This window comes from Nomascus leucogenys, chromosome 22a (genome assembly GCF_006542625.1).
Source record: "Nomascus leucogenys isolate Asia chromosome 22a, Asia_NLE_v1, whole genome shotgun sequence".
NCBI classification, from domain to species: domain Eukaryota; kingdom Metazoa; phylum Chordata; class Mammalia; order Primates; family Hylobatidae; genus Nomascus; species Nomascus leucogenys.
This window is the reverse complement of record NC_044402.1, coordinates 40,419,305-40,433,706: the sequence shown is the minus strand read 5'-3', so window position 1 is coordinate 40,433,706 and position 14,402 is coordinate 40,419,305. Positions and strand designations below refer to the sequence as shown.

Here is a 14,402-nt window from a genome sequence, read left to right as displayed (position 1 = left end):
AAGGAAAAGGTGGCAGGGTGGCTGACCCTCAGTCCCCACACCTCTTTTGGCCTATATCTCTTTGTCTTTCAGACCAGCTTTTAGTCTTTCTGCCTCTTGCCCCTGTGCAGCCACTGAGCACGCTCTCTGGGCTAGACACTGGGCTAGGGGTCTGGAAATACAGAGACAAACGATGCATAGTCCTGGCTGCTGGAGAAAGACCTTCACCTCCCCAGGTCCCTGCCTTCTGTCACCCTGAGCTCCCTTACCCACTGACATCCCCTGCAACCCTTGTCTGTTCTGCCCCTTGACTGTTCTGTCGTAACTCAACCAAGCTCTGCAGTGTGTGTGCTCCCAGAGGGAAGCGACACAAAGAAAAGGGAGGGGGCAGAAAGGAGGGAATCCCGCTGACATCACTGCTCATTAGCATGTGTGACCTCATCAGGGGGTGGGACAATTTCCCCAGGTGTCTAGTGGGGAGGGCATGTGTGTGTGTGTGGGGGGGTGGTATTTAAAGGGAAAAGCTGACAGTGCTGCTGAGTGAGGGAGAGGGTGCTGCGAGCTGCTGGGCTGCACACGCACACGCACACCGATGCACACGGACCCGGACACGGACATGGACATGGACACAGAAACCACAGCACTCTGCCCCTCTGGCAGCCGCCGGGCCTCCCCTCCAGGGACGCCCACACCAGGTGAGGGCTAACCTGGGCAGGTTCCGGCTGAAACCATGGGGATGGGAGCTGAAGCTTTGGTGGGGAGGTCACAACTAGGGGTTGAGGGAGCTTGAGCTCAGTCAGCAAGAGGGGAAGAGCAATTGAGAAAGTGGAGAAGACCCCTGCTCACACAAGGGATTGGGGTTGGGCTAGGGTGGAGGGGAAGAGCTGCCTAAATGCCCCCTCCCCCAGCACTCCCAGGGCTTTGCTTGAGAAACTGGTACATGGCCCCTAGCTCAGCCTCATTCCTGAGGCTGGAACAGGCAAGAAGGAAGGGGAGAGGAAAGGGGCAGCCCACAAGCCTGGGAATCACAGGCAGGGGCTACCCCGGGGAACTGTTGTAAGGGTTCTTCTGGCTGCTGGAGGCCCTGGCTGCTGGCCAAGTATTGATCCCGGGCTATTTCCAGCCTCCCTCCAGCCCCCTTTGTTGTGTCTGTTGTTCCTCCTCCAGTTACCCTGACCTGCGCATTGTCACTCTCCCTTTCGCTCACACACACACACACACACACACACACACACACACACACACACTCTCTCTCTCTCTCTACTTCTACTGCTCTATGAACACAATATTCTCTCCCACTCACAGGGACAGACAGGGATGGAGGATTCTCACACCCAACCACGCAATGAGGGATGCTCACCTACAGGGCCACGGGAAGCAGCAGCCCCTCTCTCTCTCACACACACACAGAGAGAGAACCCACAGAGACCCAGCATGCACATCATCTCAAAAAGCAAAGGCCCTTTCCTAGGAAGAAGCTCACTACAAAGTTTTTTACTCTGCTATACCTACTCCCCAGACACTGGGCAGCAGCTTCAGCTTCTCATCCTCTCTGCTCCTCAGTTTAGGGATTACCAGTGCTGGAAACAGGAGGAGGAAGGGCCTCTTGATGGAAAAAGAGGCAGCTTCCCCAAACCTCCCCCAACTCCACACCACAGGGCCAGAGGCCTAGTCTGGGGGTGTGCCTGTGTATCAGTGTAAAGTGTGAGTGGGTATGTGAGCCTGCATTCAGGTCCCTTCCCTGCATGGGGCACGTGTTGAATAGGTTGGGGTTGGGACCGCATTGGAGAAGGTATCATGTCAACTCCAGTTCAGGCTTCTGGAGACTTTAGTGTAAGAGGTCAGGCCAGACATTCTCAGTTCCTTCTGGGTAATGGTCATCAAGTGGGTGTAGCTGGGCCTCTGATACTGGAACAGCCTGGATTGAGCCTTCTGCATATGGTTGGGCATATCCCACTCATAGCTTCCTTTTCTTTGCCCTCCCATTTTATTTTAGAAGCAGATGCCACCCTACTAAAGAAGCCAGAGAAACTGTTGGCAGAGTTGGACCGGAGCGGGTTACCCTCTGCCCCTGGGGCCCCCAGACGAAGAGGCAGTATGCCTGTCCCCTACAAGCACCAGCTCCGGCGGGCCCAGGCTGTAGATGAACTTGACTGGCCACCTCAGGCCTCATCCTCTGGCTCGTCTGACTCCTTGGGCTCAGGGGACGCAGCCCCTGCTCAAAAGGATGGCATCTTCAAGGTCATGCTAGTGGGGGAGAGCGGTGTGGGCAAGAGCACCCTAGCAGGCACTTTTGGTGGTCTCCAGGGAGACAGTGCTCATGAACCGGAGAACCTAGGTATTTGGGGAAGCCCTCCAGGGGTTGAGGGGGCTCTGGGGCCCTGGTCAGGGAAGGAAATGCTCATGACCTAAGCAGCCCCTGAAGGACAGAGCTTAACAGAAGCTTTTCCAATGCTTTCTGTGGCAGCCTCCCTGAAGAGGGGCGGGGTTCCCTGGTGCTGAGATCTGAGGTGTCCCTGGTTACCAGGTCTCACAAATCTTGGGAAACCTCCTAATGGACTTTATACCCTCTCCCTATTTCCCAACAGAGGATACCTATGAGAGACGCATCACGGTGGATAAGGAGGAAGTGACTCTAGTCGTTTATGACATCTGGGAACAGGTGAGAACTAAGATGTGGCTGCAGGCAGGTGATGAAGCTGGGAGAACTGGGGAAGGGCAAAGTCTGGCTGAAGGCTGGTGGGACTGCTGGTCCTGGTTTCCACATGTACTGGAACCTGACCTTTCATTCATATCACCTCAGAAAGCAAAGGCCCACACCACAGCCCGTGGCTGTTAAGAGCCACAGTCTTTCCAGGATCTTCTGACTCAGAGCAAACTTAGGATAGGAATTTGACAAACCCTGCAGCTCCAAGCTAGGCTGGACACCCTGAAATCGACTCCATCCATAAATTTTTCAGCCTGAAGGAATCTGATGTGACAAGACAAGAGCTCAGGGATCTGGAATATCAGGGAAGGGGGAAAAAAGTGAGGACTTCTGAATATTTGGACGTAAAGGTTACTATGTAGAAATAAGAGGCCAAATTACAGACGTGTGAATAATATTCATTTTTGAATCAAGAACTTAAGCTTAAGAAATTAGGATGGCTACCCTAGTCTAGGATCCTCATATTACTGATTTCTTCCTCCTCCACAAACACTCTGGGTAGGGAGATTCTGCCATTAACTAGCTCTGCTGTCCGAAGCCACCCTCCTCCACAAACACTCTGGGTAGGGAGATTCTGCCATTAACTAGCTCTGCTGTCCTAAGCAGGTGGCTTCTTTCTCCCTCACAGCCCTGTTCCTCCTCTTTGAGGTGTAGGTGCTGGACAGGATCTCCTAGGCCTCCAGCCCTAACGTTCCTCTGCCTGTCTGCAGGGGGATGCAGAAGGGTGGCTGCGGGACCACTGCCTTCAGACAGGGGACGCCTTTCTCATCGTCTTCTCAGTCACCGACCGACAGAGTTTCTCCAAAGTTCCAGAGACCCTACTTCGGCTCCGGGCTGGGAGGCCGCACCACGACCTACCCGTTATCCTCGTTGGAAACAAAAGCGACTTGGCCCGCTCCCGGGAGGTATCATTGGAGGGTGTGTATCCTGAACAGATTCCATACTTGCGATCTCAGGGGAATGCTCTCCCTTCCAAGTCACCTCTTCTCCCTAAGGCCTTTTTACCATCGCGGACGCACTCATTTGCAATCAGACCCAGGCTAAGGGCACACTCCCAATGCCGCACTCGAGGACCCTGAGAATCCCTTCTTGTCACTTCCCCTCACCTCTCTCCTAGGCCTCCTTCTCCCTCTCCTTCGCACCTCCACAGACCCACCATATGAGTGAGCTCAGCCATGTTCTCTCGGTTGCAAGATTCACTAGTACCAATCCCTTGCCACCGCACGCCCAGGACCTCCCTAGACCCACCCTGGCCCGGGTCCCGTACAGCCCTGCGGGCGCCTGAGCCGGTCCCTTCCTGCAGAGGGCCGCCACCTGGCCGGGACGCTGAGCTGCAAGCACATCGAGACGTCGGCCGCACTGCACCACAACACGCGGGAGCTCTTCGAGGGCGCGGTGCGCCAGATCCGGCTGCGGCGGGGCCGAAGCCGCGCCGGAGGCCGGAGGCCCGAGCCGGGCAGCCCCGAGGGCCCTGCGCCGCCCGCACGCCGCGAGAGCCTCACCAAGAAAGCCAAGCGGTTCCTCGCCAACCTGGTGCCGCGCAACGCCAAGTTCTTCAAGCAGCGCTCCAGGTCGTGTCACGACCTCTCGGTGCTCTGAGCCGCGGTCGCCATGGCCACTGCGGTCGCCATGGTCACCGCGCCCTCCGCTCGCCCCCTCGCCCCGCCCCGCCCCCGTCCGGCTTCCTTGGTGGAGGCCGTCTAGGAAACCAAAAACTCCCAGGATGCCCCGGTGTGACCGCCGGGGGCGGCCCGCGGCCGCTGGGCGGCACCTCTACACCCGCCCCCACGCGTTCGCCGGACCTTCGGGCCTCAGGGCGCCTAGAAGGCGAGGACGCAGACCTGAAGGCGGCCGGTGAGCGGGGCGGGTTCTACTGGGTCGGGAAGAAAGATAATTCTGCAAGGTATTTTGTTTTTTATTAATTCGTGCTTGGCCACCTCATCTGTAAAGAGATTATAAAAGCGAGATCTGGAAAAGTGCTTTGTAGACTCCTTGACGGAGTTTGCCTCCTTTGTACGCTGCCTAAACATGCCTCACCTTTAAGAGAGTCTTAAAGGTAAAGACACGGAAACACTTCCTCCAGGGACCTTCCGGAAAACGTTCTGGCTCTCATCTGCTGCGGCGTGTGTCCACTTTGCCTTTAAGGAGTTCTTAAAGGCAAGAGCCTGGAAGTGCTGTTGCTGAGATGGATTCTCTTGACTTACCAGTCCACCACGGCACTTCCCCTTTAAGGTTATTAAAGGTAAGGGGTGGACAGACTTTCTGCATTCAGATGCTGAGCAGTGGCAACTCCTTTTGGCCAGGGCCAGGGGGGCACCAGCAAGGGGCCACCCTTTCCCTTTTCAATAAAGAATTTTTGTACTGCCTCTGTTCACTTTTGACTCTGTTCTCGGAGTCTCTGGGGAAGGAATGGGTGTTGATGGAAACTGCTATTACCCACCAGAAAACTCAGGCCCAGAAGGAGCAAGGAACCTAACTCTAAGGAGGCTGTGGAACTGACTTGGCCTGGGGTAGTCCATGTCATAGGGCCACAGGCCCTTACAGATAATCAGGTCCACTTCGTGCGTTTGCCAATGAGAAAACAGGCTTGGAGAGGAAGAGGGACCTCCTAGAAGTCATTTGTAAATTAGTGACACAGTGGGACCAGATCTCTAGACTCTGAGCCTCTTCTCCTTACCCCACTCTATCCTGCAGGGAACAGGCTAGAGGCCACATTTAGCTCCCAGAGGTACTCAGCTTTGACTTGGGCTGGTTCAAAGTGGGGCCCATATCCACCAGGGAAGCCCATCAGCTGTGGCGTGATGGGGTCTGTTTGTGCCTCCTCTGGCAGGGCTCCGCAGCCCCAGCTGTCACCTGCAAAGCCCGTGTGAGTACTGAAACTGTCACTGCCTCCCCTGGGGACGCCCACGCCTGCTGCTGCCTGAGCCATGAGTTTGAACAAAGGGAGCAGAGGCAGCAGCTCCCCTCACCACCCCTAGACATACAATACAGCTACCTGAGCACCTGAGGGCCAGCCTCCATTCCATCCCACACAGCCTCCCAGAACTTGATGGAAAGAGGGTTGCAATGCTTCCTGAGTCCTTGTAGCTGGGGAGGAGCCAAGGGGACCATCCCAGCATGAGTAGTTAAATAATAAGATGAATAATGGCACTATCCTTAGGACTTTATACACTTTATCTGTTAATTCCTTAAAGACTATATAAGGTCCAGCCTGGGAAACATAGTGAGAGCCAGTTTCTACAAAAAAAATATAAAAATTGGCCAGGCATGGTGGCTCACACCTGTAATCCCAGCACTTTGGGAGGCTGAGGCAGGGGGATCATTTGAGTTCAGAAGTTTGAAACCAGCCTGGGCAACATAGCAAAACCCTGTCTTTACAAAAAATTAGCTGAGCGTGGTGTCATTCAGATAGTCCCAGCTACTTGAGAGGCTGAGCTGGGAGGATCACTTGAGCCAGGAGGTTAAGGCTGCAGTGAGCTGTGATTGTACCACTGCACTGCAGCATGGGCAACAGAGCAAGACCCTGTCTCAAAAAAAAAAAAAAAAAAAAAAAGTGCACCTGTAGTCCTAGCTACTCAGGAAGCAGGAGGATTACTTGAGCCCAGGAGTTCAAGGCTGAAGTGAGCTGCAATCACTGCATTCCAGCCTGGGTGACAGAACGAGAACTTGTCTCTTTAAAAAAAAAAGGGGGGGGGGGGCCGGGCGCGGTGGCTCACACTTGTAATCCCAGCACTTTGGGAGGCCGAGGCGGGTGGATCACAAGGTCAAGAGTTCGAGACCAACCTGGCCAATATGGTGAAACCCCATCTCTACTAAAAAGTACAAAAATTAGCTGGCTGTGGTGGCAGGCGCCTGTAATCCCAGCTACTAGGGAGGCTGAGGCAGGAGAATAGCTTGAACCCAGAAGGCAGAGGTTTTAGTGAGCTGAGAACGCGCCACTGCACTCCAGCCTGGGCAACAGAGCGAGACTCTATCTCAAAAAACAAACAAACTATATAAGGTGTTACTACCTGTTTAACAGTAGAAGAAACAGTGTAAGTAACTTGCCTGAGGTTACCCAGTAAGCAGCAGAGTTGCGATTCTGTCTGCTTGATACTTTCTTTTTTTTTTTTGACAGGGAGTCTTGCTCTTGTCGCCCAGGCTGGAGCGCAATGGCGTGATCTCCACTCACTGCAACCTCTACCCCCCGGGTTCAAGTGATTCTTCTGCCTCAGCCTCCCGAGTAGCTGGGATTGCAGGCACCCACCACCATGCCCGGCTAATTTTTTGTATTTTTAGTAGAGATGGAGTTTCACCATGTTGACCCGGCTGGTCTTGAACAGCTGACTTCAGGTGATCCACCCGCCTCGGCCTTCCAAAGTGCTGGGATTATAGGCGTGAGCCACTGCGCCCGGCTCTGCTTGCTACTTAATGGTGATTTTATCCAGCTTTGCATCTGAGGCTCCCTTTCCAATAAGGATGGGAGGAAGAGAAAGAGGGGACAGCAGTCAAGATGCAGGGAAACAATGGGCAGGGCCATGTGCAGTAGCTGTGGTGAAAGGTCCAGAGAAATTACATGGCTGTAGTGGAGTAAGCAAGTTCTAAATTCTGAAGACCGTGAACAGAGACAGCTCAAATTTTAAAATGCAGGAAAACACACTGGGCCCATTAAGGGACCAGATGGCTGTACAGTTGGGTTGAAACCTGAGGGACATGAAGAGGAGGGGTAAGAGATGAGCATGAAAAGAAGGTTTGGAGTCCCACTGTAAAGGACCTTAAATGCCAGGAAAAAGAGTTTGTGCCCAACTCTGTAGGCTGGGAGAGTCACTGCAGGTCTCTGAATGTGGAAGTCATGATTAGGATGGTCCTTTGGGAAGAGGAGGCTGGAGGAGGTGTGTATGGATTGGAGCTGCAGAGGCAAGTCCTGAGGAGCTGAGTTTAGGGACCAGTAACAGTGATACATACAGAGGATAATGAAAGACCATCCTGAGGGGGGTGGCAGTGGGAAAGGAAGGAGGCATGGGTTTGAGCGTCAGAATTAATGGGACTTGGCAACTTAGTGGATGAGTATAAAGAGAGGAAAAAGTTGTAGGTGGTGAGAGGATGGTGCAAAACTTGGAGTAAGGGGGCAGAGGAGGTAGTGAGAGTAAGGAGCTCCATTTTGGAGACACTGAATTTGAGATGCTAGAAGAACATCTATATAGAGTTTCAGCAGCTCTCTGGAGCTGAATCTGAAATTCAGAACAAGTTGGGACAAGAGAAACAGATTTGAGAATAATTACCATAAAGATAGTAGTAGAAGAGCAAGGGGAAAAGGTGACCTGTGCAGTCACATAGGGCCCTAAGCTTAGTTTAATGTTCTGCTGTTATGTTCTTAAAATTGTTTGAACAAGGAGCCCTGCATTTTCATTTTGCAAGGGGATCCATAATTATACTAAGGGAGAAGGTGCAGTACAGGCTGGGATCCTTACCCCAGACTACTGATGGAGTCTGCGTCTTGTGAAATGGTACATAGAATCTGATGTATTTGTGTAGTCATACATGTGTCTGAGAATAGGGTTCATGAATTTCATCAGATTCACAAAAGGGTTTGTTACAGGCCAGGCACAGGGTGGCTCATGCCTGTAATCCCAGCACTTTGAGAGGCCAAGGCGGGTAGATCACCTGAGGTCAGGAGTTCGAGACCAGCCTAACCAACATGGAGAAACCCTCTCTCTACTAAAAATACAAAAATTAGCTGGGCATGGTGGCACATGCCTGTAATCCCAGCTACTCAGGAGGCTGAGGCAGGAGAATTGTTTGAACCCAGGAGGTGGAGGTTGCAGTGAGCCGAGATCATGCCACTGTACTCCAGCTTGGGCAACAGAGTGAGATTCTGTCAAAAAAAAAAAAAAAAAAAAAAAAAGATGGTACAAGCTGCTTCTGGGAAGGGGAACTGGGTGAGTAGAAGACCAGGATGGGAAGCTGACTTTTCATTGTATGCCCTTTTTCTTTTTCTTTTTTTTTTTGAGACATTGAGACAGAGTTTTACTGTCGCCCAGGCTGGAGTGCAGTGGCGCGATCTCAGCTCACTGCAGGCTCCGCGCCCGTGGGGTTCACGCCATTCTCCTGCCTCAGCCTCCCGAGTAGCTGGGACTACAGGCGCCCGCCACCTCGCCTGGCTAATTTTTTGTATTTTTTAGTAGAGACGGGGTTTCACTGTGTTAGCCAGGATGGTCTCGATCTCCTGACCTTGTGATCCGCCCGCCTCGGCCTCCCAAAGTGCTGGGATTACAGGCGTGAGCCACCGCGCCCGGCCGTATGCCCTTTTTCTTTTCTTTTCTTTTCTTTTTTTTTGAGACGGAGTTTCACTCTTGTTGCCCAGGCTGGAGTGCAATCGCGCAATCTCACTGCAACCTCCGCCTCCTGGGTTCAAGCGATTCTCCTGCCTCAGCCTCCTGAGTAGCTGGGATTACAGGCATGTGCCACCACGCCTGGCTAATTTTGTATTTTTGGTAGAGACGGGGTTTCTCCATGTTGGTCAGGCTGGTCTCAAACTCCCGACCTCAGGTGATCTGCTTGCCTCAGCCTCCCAAAGTGCTGAGATTACAGGCCTGAGCCACCGCGCCCAGCCTGTATGCCCTTTTTCTACCTTTGGAACTTTTTTTTTTTTTTTTTGAGAGAGAGTCTTGCTCTGTCGCCCAGGCTGGAGTGCAGTGGCACAATCTCAGCTCACTGCAACCTCCACCTCCTGGGTTCAAGCGATTCTCCTGCCTCAGTCTCCCAAGTAGCTGGGATTACAGGTGCCCGCCACCACGCCCAGCTAATTTTTGTAGTTTTAGTAGAGACAGGGGGTTCACCATCTTGGCCAGGCTAGTCTTGAACTCCTGACCTCATGATCCACCCACCTCAGCCTCCCAAAGTGCTGGGATTACAGGCGTGAGCCACGGCACCTGGCCTACCTTTGGAACTTTTAACTGTGTCATTTAGTACCACTTCAAAAATGAAACAAAATAGGCCAGGCACGGTGGTTCACGCCTGTAATCCCAGCACTTTGGGAAGCCAAGGCCGGTGGATCATGAGGTCAGGAGTTCAAGACCAGCCTGGCCAAGATAGTGAAACCCCATCTCTACTAAAAACTACAAAAATTAGTCAGGCGCAGGGGTGGGCACCTGTAATCCCAGCTACTCGGGAGGCTGAGGCAGGAGAATCGCTTGAACCTGGGTGGCAGAGGTTGCAGTGAGCTGAGATCACACCACTGCACTGCAGCCTGGCGACAGAGTGAGACTCCATCTCAAAAAAAAAGAAAAAGAAAATAATTTAAAACAAAGCCTCAGGGGTCCAGAGAAAGAAGAGGGAACAAGGAGATCCTGGGGATATATAGATGGAGAAAGTGGAGAAGCAGCCGCCAAAGAGGTAGTGGGAGAACTAGGATTGAGCCTGTTGTGACTGCTGCCAGAGGAGGGGTTTCTAGGAGAGTATCACCAATGGTCAGATGTGGCCAGAGAGGAGGATGAGGAACAAGAAAGGCCCAGTGCCTTTTATGTGGCAGAAGCTTAAAACATGTCTTTCGTGTATGGAAGACCATGATGGCAAGACCTCCCCCACGAGGGGAGCCGTGCACCACGAGCCTCCCTCCCCCAACTCAGCCAGTCCCATCAGCCCGACCCATCTGTGTGTTCCCTCCAGACGCCTACAGGGAATAGCGCAGAACAGACGGAAGCTGAAGCCAGGCTCCCGCCAGACTTGGGAGAGGTGAGGCCTTCTCTGAGAGCCAGGCCATTCTCTCTTTCTCTCTCAAGGCAAAGTAGAGCCATTGATCTTGGCTGGGGTGAGAGGTCAGCAGAGGGCACTGGGGCCTGAGCTGCCATGCCAGGTAAGGTCCTTTCTGTCCTCATGCATCTCTTAACCACTGCAATTTTGTCTTGGAGTCCGTGTTCCCTTACCAGCCCCTGCCCAGCCCCTACTACTCCCACTCCCGTTTGCCCACAAGACCCCCTCATTGGCCTAGAGCATAGACTTTGTGTGCTCTCCCCTGAGGGTCAGAGGAACGGGGAGTCCTGCATCTGGAAATCTCTCCACTCTGGGCCTCTGCCTACAGATGAGCTTTTAGGCCGTCTGCATCTGACCCCTCTAGAAAGACTGGAACAGGGGCTTTTCTCTTCTGAAAGACTGCCAGGGTCATACGTGGAAGTCCTCTGGGTTAAGCCCTCACTCCTAGGAAGTTCACACACACACACATCTTTTTATTAATCTAATATAGTTTCAATCCACATCAATCTAAGTAAATTTTCCTGGACATTTTAATCTTTCATCCACAAATGCTAGAAGACATTTTGTTTCTCTCAAGTACTAAACATCTGCAATATGCTAATCACTGTGCTGGGCCCAGTGGGGAAAACAAATACAAATAAGACACAATCTCTGCCCCTCAAATAGCTTACAATTAAGCTGGGGAGATGGATGAGGTGATACAGCACAAAACAGGCAAAATAGCAGCAAACAATACCACATTCTATCTAACTGGGGGCTACCTCATGTGCTCCAGGAATTCTGAATGGAAGAAACAGTAAATTTGGAAGACATATTTTAGAAACTGGGCCTTAAAGGGTATGTAGGCTATAGATAGTTGAGAGAAAGAAGGAAAAGCATTCCTTGTGGTCAAACTACATGAGCAAATGCACAGAGGAGAAACAGTGGGCAGCCCACCACATGAGGAAAAGGCCCTTCCTATAAAGAAGGCAGCAAAATTTGGGTGGATGGTGCAGTCGTCAAAGGACACAAACACCAGACAAGAGCATACTGCTTCTCAGGCCTTTATCATCTTGGTGACTCCCTGATGGATATGCTCAAGGTCCCTGTTCATCTATTTGAATATTGATGTCAAGTTTCCACAGCTTAGTGGCCTTGAAAACTCCAGACGTGCATGCAAATTCAGTAAGCCCTTGAATGCTTTTCAGTTAGTGCTCAGGATGTTTCCTGGATTGGGGTCTGTGGATGAAGTCACTCTTAACCTGTCTGGTTTGCTGAACTCAGCTATGCTATCCCAACTCTAAAATGAAGAATACCTACCTTGTAGCAAAGTCATAAGGACTAAATAAAAGAGCAAAGATCTTTGTAATTTCTCAAGCATTATACAGAGAAGCAGTGGAAGTAGCAATGCCTTTTGCAATCTATGTCCTGGCCCCTTATTTAGGCTTCAAAGCAGCTTGCTAAACTTTCAAAGCATAGCACCATTTGGAGATAAAAATTTAAGTTATGGTCTACAAAGTCCAACATGCCTCCCATAGGACTCACAGGTAACACTTTATTGGGTTTTGTCGTTTGATGGAAGTTTGGGGGAAAGATTGGCAATTAAAGCTCCACGATGGTATTTTACTGCATGATTTTCCATTTCTGTGTTCAAATTATAACTTGACTTTAAGCAGAGGACCTGTGCTGATTTAAAATACTTACTCAGGTCGGGCAAGTGGCTCACGCCTGTTATCCCAGCACTTTGGGAGGCCGAGGTGGGTGGATCACTTGAGGTCAAAAGTTTGAGACCAGTCTGGCCAACATGGTGAAACCCTATTTCTACTAAAAAAAACTACAAAAATTAGCCAGGCATGGTGGTGGGTGCCTGTAATTCCAGCTACTCGGGAGGCTGAGGCAGGAGAATCACTTGAACCCAGGAGGCAGAGGTTGAAGTGAGCAGAGATCACAGTGAGCAGAGATCATGCCACTGCACTCTAGCCTGGGTGATAGCATGAGACTCTGTCTCAGAAAAATACATAAATAAGGCCCAGCTGGGCGCAGTGGCTCACGCCTATAATTCCAGCACTCTGGGAGGCCAAGGCAGGCAGATCACAAGGTCAGGAGATCGAAACCATCCTGGCTAACACAGTGAAACCCCGTCTCTACTAAAAAATACAAAAAATTAGCCAGGCGTAGTGGCGGGCATCTGTATTCCCAGCTACTCGGGAGGCTGAGGCAGGAGAATGGCGTGAACCTGGGAGGCAGAGCTTGCAGTGACCCGAGATCGTGCCACCGCACTCCAGCCTGGGCGACAGAGTGAGACTCTGTCTCAAAAAAAATAAATTAATTAATTAAAAATAAGTAAATAAATAAATAGATAAATAAGGCCCAGTGCAGTGGCTCAGGACTGTAATCCCAGCACTTTGGGAGGCCAAGGAGGGAGGATCACTTGAGCCCAGGAGTTCAAGACCAGCTGGGCAACATAGCAAGACCCCTTCTCTACAAAAAATACAAAACTTAGCTGGGCATAGTGGCACATACCTGTAGTTCCAGCTAATCAAGAGGATCATTTGAGCTCAGGAGGTTGAGACTGCAGTGAGCTGTGATGGCACCACTGTACTCCAGCAGGAACAACAGAGCCAGACCCTGTCTCAAAACAAAACAAAACAAAACGGAGTGCCCTGGTATTTTTCCCCTGCCAGACAAAGCTAATGGTGTTAGGTACCTTGAAGGTACCTGTGAGGTGGGCTCATTTTGATTTTTCGAAACCAGTTAAAATCTAACTATGTGGACAGAACCTCAAGCATAAAGAGACTGGGCTAGTGGGATTTGTTTTCCTGAAAACTAGGCAGGTTATGTGTGACCCAAGACCTTGTAAGCTTGGGGCTTTAGCGCAGGAACAATTTATTTATTTAAAAATGAAGATTTATTTTCACCATTGCACCGCCCTTGCTTTTCCCCATAAACCTTGAGCTCTGAAGTTGGGGAGAATGAAGTCAGCTATAAAATTGAGTGAGTAGGCATCCAGAGGAGTGAAAATACTGAGGACAGTAATAAGCCAAGTTCCAAACCTTTCTCAATGAATTCTCACAACATCCCTATGAGATAGGTGTTATCATTTCCTGTTTACAGATGAAGCGTGAGAGAAGTGAAGTAACTTACCCAAGCTTATTCAGCTAGTTTGTGAGGGAAGAGGGATCTGAACCATGCTGTGTGGTTCCAGAGTGTGACACTCGGCTACAGGGTGGAGGTCCCCTAACTTGCTTATGCTCAGGAGTTGAGGAGGCGAATTCTTAGCACCACTGATTCTAAGCAAGTAGGCTTCCTGGTGCCTGAAAGCTGACTGAAACTCTCATCGGTTCTGGAACATTGGCAAGTTTGACAGGTCTCCAATTTCCAAGGTCATTGTTTCTCCTTTCTACAATCCGGCACTGACTGGCTCCTTTCCAGTCTTCAGGCACCTCATCCATCTACCCATTGCTCTCAAAAATAACTGCTTAATGGCTCTCCAGAAACTCCAGCCAACTCCTTAAGGGCTCTTGAGAGCAGATCATCTGAACAACTAATAGACTTCATCCAACTTTTTGAAGTGATCTTTGATCAGCTCTTTCCTTGCACCCACCTTCTCACATGATCTAAGTTGGTTGGTCTGCTTCACCTCACTTTCACAGAGCTCTCTCAACCAAGGGCACACCAGAGAGCAAACCAGTCCTGGATATAAAGTGCAAAAGTTAGGAGAGAGGGGAAAGGATGTCTGAAGCTAGAAGATTCAGATATGCAGCTTCTCAGACCGGAATTCCTTTCCTGTATCCAGCTTCACCTGGTTGCCATGGAAACATCAGTCTCTGGTGGATGGCAAGCAGCACTTTAGAAAGAAAGTATCACAGGCTACCATGGTAACATCAAAAAGAGTAAAGCTGCATCTTCTCTCCTGGTGGAGTGAGGAAGGAATGGATGAGGCTGCTGGGAAAAGCAGCCTAGAAGGAGCAGCCTTTGGAAAACCTGGTGCTGACTTTAACACAGA

The 14,402-nt window shown here is 51.0% G+C and overlaps 1 protein-coding gene across 1 annotated transcript; it reads left to right on the top strand.

The window, feature by feature from the left end:
• The first annotated feature begins 463 nt into the window (after window positions 1-463).
• REM2 (RRAD and GEM like GTPase 2) lies at window positions 464-5,056 on the top strand. The gene is made up of 5 exons (XM_003260595.2): window positions 464-674; window positions 1,976-2,317; window positions 2,568-2,641; window positions 3,397-3,604; window positions 3,990-5,056. The coding sequence occupies exons 1-5, from the start codon at window positions 572-574 to the stop codon at window positions 4,283-4,285; spliced, it is 1,023 nt and encodes a 340-aa protein (XP_003260643.2). The 5' UTR covers window positions 464-571; the 3' UTR covers window positions 4,286-5,056.
• The last annotated feature ends 9,346 nt before the right edge of the window (window positions 5,057-14,402 follow it).